The 14,578-nt window shown below is 37.2% G+C and overlaps 1 protein-coding gene across 8 annotated transcripts in view; it reads right to left on the bottom strand.

Annotated features, from left to right (window-relative positions):
- TET2 (tet methylcytosine dioxygenase 2) overlaps positions 1–14,578 on the bottom strand; it is a 126,028-nt gene that overhangs the window by 25,497 nt on the left and 85,953 nt on the right. For 5 of the 8 annotated variants that reach the window (XM_036410015.2, XM_045589324.1, XM_036410026.2 and 2 more), the window contains exon 7: positions 2,521–2,671. The exons of 1 other annotated variant lie outside the window; for it this stretch is intronic. In XM_036410015.2, coding sequence (XP_036265908.1) covers positions 2,521–2,671 — 151 coding nt within the window. Of the gene's footprint in view, positions 1–2,520; positions 2,672–5,863; positions 6,987–13,833; positions 14,156–14,578 lie in introns of those variants that run through there. 2 more of the 8 variants (XM_045589348.1, XM_045589354.1) reach the window with 2 other exon arrangements.

Genomic DNA, 14,578 nt, shown 5'->3' on the forward strand with positions numbered 1-14,578 from the left:
TCTACAAGTGGTGGAGCTACAGGAGGGCAGGGCAGCGAGCTTCAATCAGCAAAAAGCTACAGCAGCGGTGGGCGGGTGGCCAGCTGAGGCAAGCGGCATCGAGCTACTTGCACATGGATTTGTGTGCAGGGCTACTCGTAACTAATAATTACTTGATGCTTCAAATATGAACAAAATCTTCACAACTAGAAGGTATAGTAGAACTTGGCACAGTTTATTTAAAAGAAGAAATGATCAGTTACCCACACCCACCCACCCAAATAATAGATTTTTAAAGTAATATGCTTCTGAAAACTGTAGGTGAGAATACTCAGTTTTTCTATTCATACTTAGAAGTTCTCATTTCATATTGATATTTCTCTAAAAATCCTAGGAGATGTAACCACCAGGCAGAGATGTGCTTATTTGCATTTGGAAGGAAAGGAGGCTTCTGAGGAAGTGCCCCCACCTCACTCAGGGAGGATGTTACCAGCCATTCCCTCAGTTTGGTTTACAGAAACCTGGCTGGAGTGATAAGCACTTATGAAATAGCGGTGAAAAAGTTCTCTAGTGTGGAAAATTAAAGATGCTGACAGCATGCAAAATTGCTCATTTTCATTGTGCTTATTTAATATTCAATTTTTCTTATGAAAACAGGACATATAACACATTTAGATAATATAATTTATTAAAAATATGATACTGTTGCCCTAGTCGGTTTGGCTCAGTGGTTAGAGTGTTGGCCTGCGGACTGAAGGGTCCCATGTTTGATTCCAACCAAGGGCACAAACCTGGGTTTCGGGCTCAATCCCCAGTAGGAGCGTGCAGGAGGCAGCTTATCAATAATTGTCTCTCATCATTGATGTTGCTATCTCTCTCTCTCCCTTCCTCTCTGAAATCAATAAAAATATTTTTTAAAAATGATCCTATGAAAACAATTACATTAATTTCAAAAGTTTTTGTACTTTATTAAACTTTCACTTGCTGTTGTAGTCATAAAGTAACAAATTTTTCATTTTAAAGGACATATCTATACTAATAAAAGGGTAATATGTTAATTAGATCGGGAGACCTTCCAGGAGATCTTTGGACAAAGCCATGGTGGTGGGACCAAGGGTAGAGGCGGTTAGGGGTGATAAGGCCAGGAGAGCAGGGCAGTTGGGGGTGATCAGGCCGGCTGAGGGGCATTTGGGGGCGATCAGGCCGGCAGGGGGGGCAGTTGGGGGTGAGCAGGCTGTTGGGAAACTGTTGGGGGTGAGCAGGCTGGCCAAGGGGGCAGTTGGGAGCGAGCAGGCTAGCAGGGGGGAACAGTTGGGGGTGAGCAGGTGGCAAGGTGGAGGCAATTGGGGGTAAGAAGGCTGGCAGGGGGGCAGTTGGGAGAGAGCAGGCTGGCAGGGAGCAGTTAGGGGTAAGCAGGCTAGCAGGGGAGCAATTGGGGGTGATCAGGCTAGTAGGGGGCAGTTGGGGGCAAGCAGGTTGGCAGGCAGAGTGGTTATGGGCGATCAGGTAGGCAGGCAGGTGAGCAGTTAGGAGCCAGCAGTCCTGAATTGCAAGAGGGATGTCTGACTGCTGGTTTAGGCCCCATCCCTGTGGGTCCTAGATTGGAGAGGGTGCAGCTGGGCTGTGGGGCACCCTCTGTGCATGAATTTTGTGCAGCAGGTCACTAGTCAATATTATAATATCCATAGTATAATTGTTTACTAGTCAATATTATAATATCCATAGTATAATTGTTTACTAGTCAATATTATAATATCCATAGTATAATTGTTTACTAGTCAATATTATAATATCCATAGTATAATTGTTTACTTTAATTGCATTTAAAATTTGAAAGATAATTATAAGGTGCACAGAATAACTAAAAACTTGGTTGTATCTAAATGCTAAATATACTAAGGTTACCTGATTACTTAAATTAGCATACTCTAGAATACATGCTACCCAAAATTTAAAATTTGATAGAAACCTACAAGTTATATATTGAGAAATATATTTTATTGGGAAAAACAAAAATCAGTGACTTCAGTAAGAAATCAATGTTCATTTATTTAAATTATACTTTTGAATTAAAATCGAAGTATGTTTTAGGTACTTGAATGCATTCATTATAATAACTAAATTACCAAATCTCATGGTGTGAAATTGTGACTAGAAATGGCCTTTTCTCAACATGGCAGTCATGAACATGACTTCTATTATTCAGGTGCAATGAATGAAAGTTTTAACATTGAAGTGTTAACATTTAGTTCTAATATTGAAATGACAGCTATTTAAAACTCTAGAATTTACATGAGACATAAATAAATATAAAAGGCAATAGGTATGAAGAGTTTATGTTATTTTATCTATTACTTTGATATAACATGGTTATTATGCTAACTTAAATTATTACAATGTAATTACAGCTTAGCAAAAATTTTGTTGATTCATCTCTGCGATGAAACTCTTTGTTAGAGGTGGAGTATGCCATATTGTTTTTCTGTGCTCATCAATTCTGCTTGAAAGATAATGAGATTATACATCAGGAAGTAAACAAACCTCTTTTGGGTCATCCCCAAGCAGCTTAAATTTTCTTGGTATCTTGCTTCTGGCAAACTTACATCCATTGTAGTACATGCTCCAGGAACAACCGAAAGAAAAAGAGGCACCACAGGTGTCTGGATCCAGCCCTTGACAGGCACAGGTTCTCCTGAGAAAGCAAAGAATCACGTTCACAGCTAAGGAGAGCATTGTCTATGCTACCAATCTCATATTCCGACTGTCTGCACGCAAATTAGTTTTTAACAACATCTCATCTAATGCTATATTAAGCTGTGACATAATCACATCAGAAAAGAACTGCTTTAATTGACTTTAAAACACAATTTTAAAACTTTTTATTGTGGAATAATACACATACAGGAAAATAAACATAATTTCATAGCTTACAAATGCTCACAAATGAAATACCCAAGAGAGTGGCATCCATATGAAGAAACAAAACATATACTTGCACCCCAGAATCTCCTTTTAATGCTTCCTTCCAGGCATTGTCCCCCAAAAGCAACTTCTATTAGAAGAGATTAGTACTGTCTATTTTTAGCAATTATATATATATATCTATATATATACATATATATATCTATACATAAATATATATGTCTACAAACACATTTTGCCTATTTTTATACTACATATAGGATACTATATACCTATTGTATACAGTGTGTATGTGTATATATGTGTATATAATTTTGCCTATTACTATAAAAATACTATATTAAAATACTAATATTAAATATATTGTATATACAGTATAAACTAGGCAAAACTATATCTATGCATACTTAACATACATATGCATATCTATATAATAAAAGCCTAAGCGACTATATTATGGCAGAATGACCAGAATGATTGGTCGCTATGACACACACTGACCACTGGAAGGCGACGCTCAACGTAGGAGCTGCCCCCTGGTGGTCAGTGTGAGCTTCCACAGGGGGAGTGCCATTCAGCCAGAAGCCAAGCTCATGGCTGGCAAGCACAGGGGTGATGGTGGGAGCCTCTCCTGGCTCCACGGCAGCACTAAGGAGCAGCACGCAGGCGAGTGGTAAGGAGCAAGGGGTCCCGGACTGTGAGTGGGCCCAGGCCGGGCTGAGAGACCCCCGCACTCCAGTGTAAAATCTCCTGCACCAGGCCGCTAGTGGAATTATATAGTATAAACTTGTTTATGCCTTGCTTTTGTTCAACATTACGTTATAATACTCATCCATGTTGTTGCACATGTTATGCTTTATTCATGGAGTTTAATTTTTCATCATATGCCACAAATTAACCATTCTATTACTGATGGGTATGTGAGTGCTTTCTAGTTCTTGGATAAAATACACTATTGTGACTTCACAGCTCAAGTCAATATAACCTAAAAGCAATAAACAGACAGAGTTAAGGAGCCAAAAAAACGAAACATGATAAAGCAACCTACTAGCCAAAACTACATTAAGTAGGTATTAGTTCAGCTTTACTGAGGTATAATTGACAAAATTGTAAGACACGTAAAGTGTACAGCGTGATGCTTTGACATAATGTATACATTGCGAAAGGATTTCTTCATTGCGCTAATTCACACATCCATCAGCTCACATATTTACCTTCTTTATATTTATTTTTTGGTGTGGAAAGAACATTTAAGTTATACTTAGCAAATTTCAAATATATAGTACAATGTTATCTAGTATAGTCACTATGCTATACATTAGATCCCCTGGCCTTACTTATAAATGAAATACTGTATCCTTTTATAAGCCTCTTCCTATTTCCCCCGGTCTCAAGCCTCTCACAACCACTTTTCTACTCTGCTTCTGTGAGTGTGACTGTCTTTTGTTCTTGATTCCACATGTAAGTGATAGCATGCAGTATCTGTCTGGCTTATTTCATTTAGGATGACTTCCAGGTTAATCCATGTTGTCACAGCTGTCAGGATTTCCTTTTTGAAAGCTGAATAGTATTCCTGTGTGTGTATGCATTACCGCATATTTTTTACCCATCACCTGTTGATGACACTAAGGTTATACCCACATTTTGGTTACTGTGAATAATGCTGCAATGAACACAGATAGCTTTTTGAGATAATTTCTTGGATACATACTCAGAAGTGGTATTTCTAGATCATATGGTAGTTCTATTTTTAATTTTTTTAGGGAATCTCTATACTATTTTCCATAGTCGCTGTTATATTACATTCCCCCCAACAAAAGTATACATGGTTCTCTTTTCCCCCCAGCACTTGTTACCTCTTGTTTTTAGATAACACACATCCTAATAAGAGTGAAGTGATATCTCATTGTGGTTTTGATTGGCATTTTCTTGATGAATAGTAACTGATTTGGCATGGTGAGCCATACTTTCATCCTTGGAACATATCTCCCTTGATCATGGTGTATGTTCCTTTGAATGCACTATAGAACTTGGTTTGCTAATATTTTATTGAGGATATTTATACCTATATTCATCAGGGATACTTGCTGGTAGTTTTCTATTTTTAAAAAATATATATATTTTTTTTTACAGAGAGGAAGGGAGAGGGATATAGAGTTAGAAACATCGATGAGAGAGAAACATCGATGAGCTGCCTCCTGCACACCCCTACTGTGGATGTGCCCACAACCAAGGCACATGCTCTTGACTGGAATTGAACCCTTTCGGAATTGACTGGGACCCTTCAGTCTACAGGCCAATGCTCTATCTACTGAGCCAAACTGGTGAGGGCAGTTTTCTATTTTTATAGTGTCCCTTGTTTTGGTACCGATTAATTCTGGGCTTGAAAAATAAATTTGGAAGTGATCTCTCCTCTTCAAGTTTTTTGGAAGAGTTTAAGGAAGATTGCTGTTAATTCAACTTTAAATGTTTGGTCCATCTGGTCCAGGACTTTTCTTTCTTGTGAGTTATTTTTAAATTATTATTATTATTATTGTTTCTTTTTTTATTGAATTTATTAGGGGTGGCATTGGTTAATAAAATTATATAGGTTTTAGGTGAACAATTCTATAATACATCATCTGTATATTGTATATTGTATTAGGTAATCACTACCCCAAGACTCCTTCCATCACCATTTATCTCTCCTTATAACCCCTACCCCCCTTCCCTCTAGTAATCATCATCATTGTTGTCTGTGTCTGTGTTTTTGGTTTGTTTGTTTTCTTAATTCCTTCACCTTTTTCACCCAGCCCTCCCAACTCTTCCACCCTCACTCTGATAACTGTGAGTCTGTTTCTATTTGTCATTTCATTTTGTTCATTAGATTCCACATATGAATGAAATCATATCATACTTGTCTTTCTCTAATTGGCTTATTTTACTTAGCGTAATGCTCTCTGGGTGTCTCAGGTTTCTTTTCATATGGGGATATTGATTACTATATCATGTATTTACTATTAATTGTTCTGTTGAGATTTTCTATTTCTTATGACTCAGTAAGTTTTATGGTTCTAGGAAATTATCTATTTCTTCTAGGTTGTCCAATTTATTAGTGTATAATTGTTCATAATATTCTTTATGATCCTTTGTATTCATGTGGTATCAGTTGCAAAGTCTTCTTTTACATTTATAATTGTATATCTTTGAGTTCTCCCTCTGTTTTCCTTGGTAAGTGTAGCTAACGGTTTGACTATTTGTTTCTATTGAGGTGGGCAAATGGGGCATAGATGGGGATGGAAAGACACTGCTTTGGGTGATGGGTGCATGATGCAGTGTGCAGGCGTTGTGTTGAGTTGTACGCTTGAAAGCTTTATGATTTTGTGAACCAATGTCGCCCCAATAAATGCGATTTTTAAAATCTCTATTGCATTTATCTTTTTGGTCCCTATTGCATTTAGTTCCATTCTAATCATTGCTATTTCCTCTTTTGCTAATTTTGGGCTTAGTTTTTTTCTCCTTATCATGTTCCTTAAGTTATAAAGTTAGGTTGAGGTATTCCCCCCAAATGTAGGTATTTATTTTTATAAAACTTTCTTTTAGAACTGCTTTGGCTGCATCTCAGAAGTTTTGGCATGTTTGACTCTAGATATTTTTCAGCTATTATTTCTTAAGTTAGTTTTCTGCATTTTATTTCTTCTAGGTTCTCTTTGTGATATATACTGGTCCCCATGTCTATAAATCCTTAAGCTGTCTTCACTCCTATTTTGATTGTTTTTTGTTTTTCTTTTTTTCCCCTCTGGATGAATTCTGCTGCTTTGCCTTATTATTATTTTTTTCCAGTGTTGTAGTCTACTGTTGAATCCCTTTAGTGAAATTTTCAGTTGAATTATGTATTCTTCAGTTTTGTGATTTATGTTTGGGACTTTTAAATATTTTCTATCTCTTTATTGAAATTCTCACTTTGTTCATGCATTGCTCTTCTGCCCTTATTGAATACCAATAGTGTATTAGTAGTAATTATATTGTTTTGAACTTCTCTATTTTGTGACATGAAGATAACTTGTTATTGAACATAGGTTAAAATCCATGAGTTAATACTGACACTAAAAAAAAAAAAAAAGAACAAACTAATTGATGATTTTTAGATTAATACTAAAGCCCTCCTGTGCCCTTCCCAGGCTGGCCAATCTCCCGCATCCCTCCCTGGCCTCAATAGTGCACTGGTGGGGTCCCTCAGCCTGGCCTGTACCCTCTTGCAATCCAGGACCCCCCAGGGGATGTTGGAGAGCCAGTTACAGCCCAATCCCACAGGCCACTCCCCTTGGGAGGGCGCCAGACACGGGGCTCATGGCTGCTGAGCACTGCTGCAGCAGTGCCAGCCTCTCCCCATCAGGACTAATTGGGTGCGGCAGGCACAGTGGTGCTGGAATGAGCAGGAGTGGCAGGTAGGAGCTGCAGGAGGTGTTAGACTGCAGGCTTTGGCCAGAGCCCTGCAGGTCACCCAAAGGGACCCCACCTGTGCAGGAATTCATGCACCGGGCCTCTAGTAATAAATAATCAGAAAGCATAAATTGCTATTAGGACTGCCTAATACATTAGATACATTAGACATATCAATGATGTTTCTTTCTCATCAATGTTTCTATCTCTCTATCCCTCTCAATGTATTCTAGGAAGCCAGCATTACCCTGACACCAAAAATCGAAAATATCACACAAAAAATACAGACCAATGTCCCTTATTGATAGAGTTGTAAAAATTCTCAGTAAAATACTAGCAAATGGAATCCAGCAACATATGAAAAAAATTACACATACATTATGCCAGAAATGCAATGTTGGTCTAATATTCAAAAATCAATCAATATGATATACCACATTAACAAAATAGCTTGGCTGGCATGGCTCAGTGGTTGAGCATCGACCTATGAACCAGGTGGTCACAGTTCAATTCCTGATGGGGCACCTGCCCGAGTTTCAGGCTCAGTCCCTGGTGTGGGGCATGCAGGAAGCAGCCAATCAATAGTTCTCATCATTAATGTTTCTCTCTCTCTCCCTCTCCCTTTCTCTCTGAAATCAATAAAAAAATATTTTTTTAAAATAAAGAACAATAACCACATGGTCATCTTATTATATGCAGAAACAAACATTTGAGAAAAGTCCAATACCCATTAATGATAAAAATACTCAACAAACTATGAACAGAAAAAAAATTTCCTCCACCTAATAAAGAGCATCTTAAAAAAAAGTACTGCTAAGACAATTGGAGAGCCATATGCAAAAGAATGATGTTGGACTCTTATATCATAAAATTAATAGTGATCAAACACTTAAATGTAAGAGCTAAAACTATAATACTTGGAAAAAAACCAATGATGTAGATATTGAAGACCTTGGGTTAGGCAATGGTTTCTCAGATATGACACTAAAAGTACAAGCAATATATTTAAAATAGATGAATTTGATTTAAAAATTGAAACTTTGGTGCTTCAAGGACATTATTAAGAAAGTAAAGAGACAACCTACAGAATAACAGAAAATATCTGCAAATGATATATGATAAAGTTCTTGTATCCAGAATATATTAACTCTTACAACTCAAAAAAACAATTGAAAAATGACCAAAGAATTAAATAAACACGAATGGTCAAAAGCACATGAAATAATGCCTGACATCATTAGTCATTAGGAAATGAAAATCCAATTCATGAGATACACTTCATACCCACTGGGAGGGCTATCATAAAAAAAGATAAGTCCTAGCTGCTTTTTGCTCAGTGGATAGAGCATTGGCCTGTGGACCAAAAGTTCCCAAGTTCGATTCCGGTCAAAAGCACGTATTATATCTTGCTTGCAGGGCCCTTCCTTCCCCCCTTCTCTGCGCCCCCGCGAGGGCTTTGGTCAGGGCACATGCAAGAGGCAACCAATCGATGTATTTCTTTCACATGGATGTTTCTCTCTGTCTTTCCCTTTCTCTTCCACTCTAAAAGATCAATGGAAAAATACCCTCAGATTAACAAACAAACAAAAGACAATAACTAGTTTTGGTGAGGATGTGGAGACAGTGAAACCTTCATATGTTGCTGAGAGGAATAACAAATGGTGCAGCTACTTTGGAAAAAAGATAGTGCCTCAAAAAGTTAAACATTATAATTACCATATGGCCAACAGCACCACTCCTACATATATTTTCTCACAAGAACATATGTCCATACAAAAACTTACACATGAGTATTCATAGCAGCATTATTGATAATATGCAAAAGTGAAAATAACCCAAACTTCCATTAACTGAAGAATGGATAAAGAAAATATGGCATATATATATATATATATATATATATATATATATATAATCAGTACTTTATTTCTTTTTATGTCTGAAACATATATATATATATGTTTCAGACATAAAAAGAAATAAAGTACTGATTAATGTTATGATATGGATGAACCTTTAAAACATTATGCAAAATAAAAAATACCAGACAGGAAGGCCAATTATTCTATGATTCCACTAATATGAAATGCTTAGAATAGGTGAATCTATATAGACGAAAGTTGAATAGAGGTTGACATTTAGGGGAGAGGAGAATGGAAAGTGACTGCCTAACAGGTATGGGGTTTCCTTTTGGGAATAATGAAAATGTGCAACTTTGTGAATATACTAAACCAGTGAACTGTACTTTAAAAGGGTGAATTTTATGGAATGTGAATTACCTCTCAAAAACATCCTAAAATACGGAAAGGAAATCAATGGAAATTTCACAGGAGAGAACCCTGAAACCCAAGGACTGACGTGGAGACCTCATAGAGAATGGTAGGAGGGGCGGAGGCATGAAAGGGCTGGTCAGGCACCCACAGATGGCAACTGAAGTCCCAGAGAGATATCTCAACTGTGTTTGTGTGTGTGTGTGGAGGGGTGCCACTGAGAACTCTGGGATCTAATCCCAAAGCTGGGCTCCCCAGCAGAAAGAACCAAACTGAGGAGGGCACCCGCATAACATCCAGCTGTGAAAAGCAGTGAGGTGCTTTTTGCCAGGGAGTGATAGCTGAAAGTTCGGGCAGTCTCTTGAAGGGTCCATGCACAGAAATTCCCTGTGGAGCCACCCTGTGCTCTGGCAGAGGGAGGGTGATGAGGACTGGAGCTGTGAGAGCAGAACCTAGGACTGGGGACTCGGGGGATAGAGCTCAGAAAGCAGTCGGGACCGATAGAGCGTCGGCTTGGGGACTGAAGGGCCCCGGGTTCGATTCCGGTCAAGGGCATGTACCTTGGTTGCGGGCATATCCCCAGTAGGGGTGTGCAAGAGGCAGCTGATCGATGACTCTCTCTCATTGAAGTTTTGAACTCTCTATCTCTCTCCCTTCCACTCTGTACAAAAATCAATAAAATATATTTAAAAAAAAAAAGAAAGAAAGAAAGAAAGAAAGCAGATACCCCAAGTTTCCTGGGCTGAGTCACTCAGTCACACAGAGGAGGACGTCTTTCCCACACAGATATCTCCCTTGCCTAGGGGGAAGACAGTAGATAGACCCTACTGGAAAACACCTTGTCCTGAGGCAACATAAGAGATTAAAAGCAACAATTAGCCTCCAGCCAGAAGCAAATGCCCCACCCTGTTGAAAAAAATTCCCCACACCTGAGGGCTATTGCCTGGGGGTGGGAGAGGGGGCAATTCAAGTCTTCATCCTATTAGTCCGTAGACCGAGGTGATCTCAGGAGGCTTTGATTCTTTGCCTAATCCAATTAGTCAGAAATTGCCTTTAGCAATGTCCTGCAGTAGAGGTTGAGAGGTATAGAGGTTCTACCTAATTCATAGTCACAAACCCAAACAGACAACCAAAATGAGGAAACAAAGAACCCCCAAATGAAAGAACTAGAGAATTCTCCAGAAGAAGAGATAAATGAAGCAGAGATAAGAAATTTATTTGAAACAGAGTTCAGAGTAATGATGTTAAAAATGCTCAACGGTATGGAAAAAAAGATATAGAAACTATGAAAAAAGAACAGTTTGAGATAAAGAATGACATAACACAAAGAAGTTGGAAGGAATACACAGCAGATTAGGGAAAGCTGAGAATCAAATCAGTGAATTAGAAGACAGACTTGAAAATATCACTCAATTAGAGATCCAAAAAGAAAATTGTATTAAAAAACAGGACAGCTTAAGGGAGCTATAGGACAATGTGAAATGTAACAATATTAGAATAATAGGTGTGCCAGAAGAGGCAGAAAGGGAGAAAGGAATAGAAAAGGTGTTTGAAGAAATAATGGTAGAAAATTTCCCTAACCTGGTAAAGGAAAAAGTCCACATAAGTTCAGGTGGCACAGAGAACCCCAAACAAGAAGGACCCAAACAGATCCATGCCCAGACACATCATAATTAAAATACCAAAAATTAAAGACAGAGAGAGTCTTAAAGGCAGAAAGAGAAAAGAAAACTGTTATATATCGATACAAAGGAGTTCCCATAAGGCTGACACCTGATTTCCCTGAAACTCTACAGGCCAGAAGGGAATGGCATGAAGTACTCAATGGCATGAAGTACTCAAGGCAATGGAAAGCAAGGATCTGAGAACAAGATTACTATATCCAGCAAGGATATCATTCAAAATAAATGATCAAATGAAGAGCTTCCCAGACAAAAAAAAAAAAAAAAAAAAAAAAAAAAAAAAAAAAAAAAAGGCTAAAGGAGCTCATCACCACCAAGCCATCATTATATGAAATGCTAAAGGGATTGCTGAGAAGAAGAGAGAGAAACCTAGCATACAGAATTAAAATGGCTATAAAAATGTACCTCTCAATAACCCTAAATGTAAATGGATTAAATGCTCCATTGAAAAGGTAGAGTAGCTGAATGGATAAAAAACGTGACCCAATTATATGCTGTCTACAAGAGACACACCTCAAAACAAAAGATACACACAGGATGAAGTTGAAGGGATGGAAAAAATTTCCCATGCAAATGGAAAAAAAAAAAGCTGGAGTAGCAATACTCATATCTAACAAAATAGACTTTTCCTACAACTTCTGTGATATCATACTATGTTAATACAGTTTTGGTAATATTACACTTAAAATCCTTTTATTCTTGAAATATGTGCATTGCATGTAATATTATATGTAAGATCATTTTTGAATAGTGTTTATTGCATGTAACAATATATTTAAAATCATTTTTCTTGAGATATTAATGTTTATTACATGTAACATTATTATATTTAAGATAGTTTTTCTTGAAATATTAAGATTAATTAGGGGGTCTTTCAAATATTGTTAGAATTAACACATACCATTTTCACTTTACTATTACACAATGTTTGGCTGATGGTTAAATGATAAATCAGTAGAGCAATTATAATAAAAATAATTTATCTCCATAACCGATTTTTAAAAACATTTTCAACCTTTTGGTTTACCATTTGGATATTTAAACTTATGCAAGTATAGAAAAACTAGCAACGATAAATGTATGTAACCCTGACATTTATACAGCACAGGATAAGAAAAATATGAATTTGCAAACTCGGATTGGAAAGAGGAAATGATAATAAATAGATGCGTCTGGTGAAAGTTTTCGGGAAACTTCAGGGTGGATGAATCAAGCTGACAACTCCTGAACTAACTGAACACTCCTAACATTACTATAAACAAATCGAAGCAGATGTACATCCCACCTGGAAGATGAGAAAAACTAAGATTACTTTATTACTATTTATGAAGCATTTTTTCCAATATACACATATACGTATATGTATGCCAAATTACCAGTGTACAGAAGGTATAGGGACAGAGAACACATTAAATGAAACAACTGTGCCATGAGCCAAATCCAGAATAAGGGAAATTTTACAGAGCAAATCATGTAGTTTCTATTACAAATAAGTTCATAAAAAAAGAGAGACTATTATAAATAAAAAGAGGCTGACGAATCATACAACTTATCTTCCAAAATGGGGCACTTCTGAGAATGAGAGAAGTTCTATTAACAATGACGCTAGATAACAGATATAAACTGGGACTACTCTACTCAAAAGCATCAATCAAATGCAAGGTGTGGACTTAACTTTACTCAATATCTTTTTACTTTGAATATTTTTTGGGGGGCAAGGCAGGGTCCAATTCAGAAATTTGGTCTGAACATTAAACCATACATTTTAAGGTGGTTGATATGACACTGTGACTAGGCTTTGTAAAATAAGTTATCTGTTAGATACACACACCGCAATACTGCACTGTGCATAGGTGAGAGAATATGGTAATTGTTCTGCTTTAAAACACTGGTGGGGGTGGGGATGGGAATAGGATGTGTGGTGAAAATATATGAAATGGTATTGATAAAATGGCGATAAATATTGAAGCTAGGTGATGGGCCCATAGGGATTTGTTATGATACACACCTCCATTTAATGCATATTTCTGTAATTGCAGTTACTTTTTTTAAATTGAATTTATTGGGGTGACATTGGTTAATAAAATTATAGAGGTTTCAAGTGTATAATTCTGTAATTCATCCTCTGTATATTGTATTGTGTGTTCACCATCCCAATTAACTCTCCTTCCATCACCATGTATCCCCCCATACCCTTTCCTCCCTCCTCCCAGCCCCTTTCCCGCTGATAATCGCCATACTGTTGTTTGTCTCTGAGGCTGGTTTTGTTTTCTGAGTCCCTTCACCTTTTTCACTCAGCCCCCTTATGCCCTCCCCTCTGACGGCTGCCAGTCTGCAATAGAAAATTTCTTTACAAGTTTAATATCACCCAGCACTTCTGGCTTTGACTTTCTCTTGATGACAGGTACACTCCCACAGCACTAACTTGCCAAAAACATATCGGTCAGGCTGAGTCATAAAATGGAAATCTCAAAGGGAAATCTTTGAAGGAGGAACAGCTGCTTTGGCTCCGAGGATGGAGAGGTCTGTTTCTGACTGTCCCACCGATCACAGTGGGTGGCAATGGTGCTTGTGGGCACTGGGATTTGTAAGGACTCAGCGAGGAGTTCACACAGCTTTGAACCTGAAACTGGGTCAACAGCTCCAATTTAATATTATCCTATGTTCTTGGCAAAAAGTAACAATTTTAACTTCTGCCAAACAAAATTTATTTTATGGGGTAGTAGAAGAAACTTCTAAAGTTTATCTGAGTAAGTCTTTGTTGTGAAGAGTCTATGTTAATCGTGTTTCTCAAGTATACTTTTTTGGAGAATTACTATTTGGAGAATAGGCCAAAGTGAAAATTTCATCTAAATAGTTACTCATTGTCACCTTGAAATACTAAACAAAGATAAGCAAAAGTTTACAGATTGGCCTTTAAAATGTCTTACTATTTGAAGTCTTCATTCTAATAATTTTATAATTACCTCCTATTAATACCAATTATAATTATTCTCAGACTCTGGCCCAATTATTGTTCTGGTTTCCAAATGCAAAATAACACATTTTAGGAGAGTTCTTCATATAGAATGTCCGATTCCACTTCAGGCAATGACATTTATAGAAATTAAAGAAAAACCTTAACAAAATATACTAACACTTAGATGCACTAACTATCTAAAAATACCAAAGATGTATACTATTAGTGAAACAAATCAATTACAAATATAGTTGCATGATACTTCAATAAATTTAAACAAATTCTTCACTGGTTTAGAAGTTCAAGCCATCAAGCCTAAGAGGAAGTCAGCGTTAAAAATACAA

This window comes from Pipistrellus kuhlii, unplaced genomic scaffold (assembly GCF_014108245.1).
Source record: "Pipistrellus kuhlii isolate mPipKuh1 unplaced genomic scaffold, mPipKuh1.p scaffold_m20_p_1, whole genome shotgun sequence".
Classification (NCBI taxonomy): Eukaryota; Metazoa; Chordata; class Mammalia; order Chiroptera; family Vespertilionidae; genus Pipistrellus; species Pipistrellus kuhlii.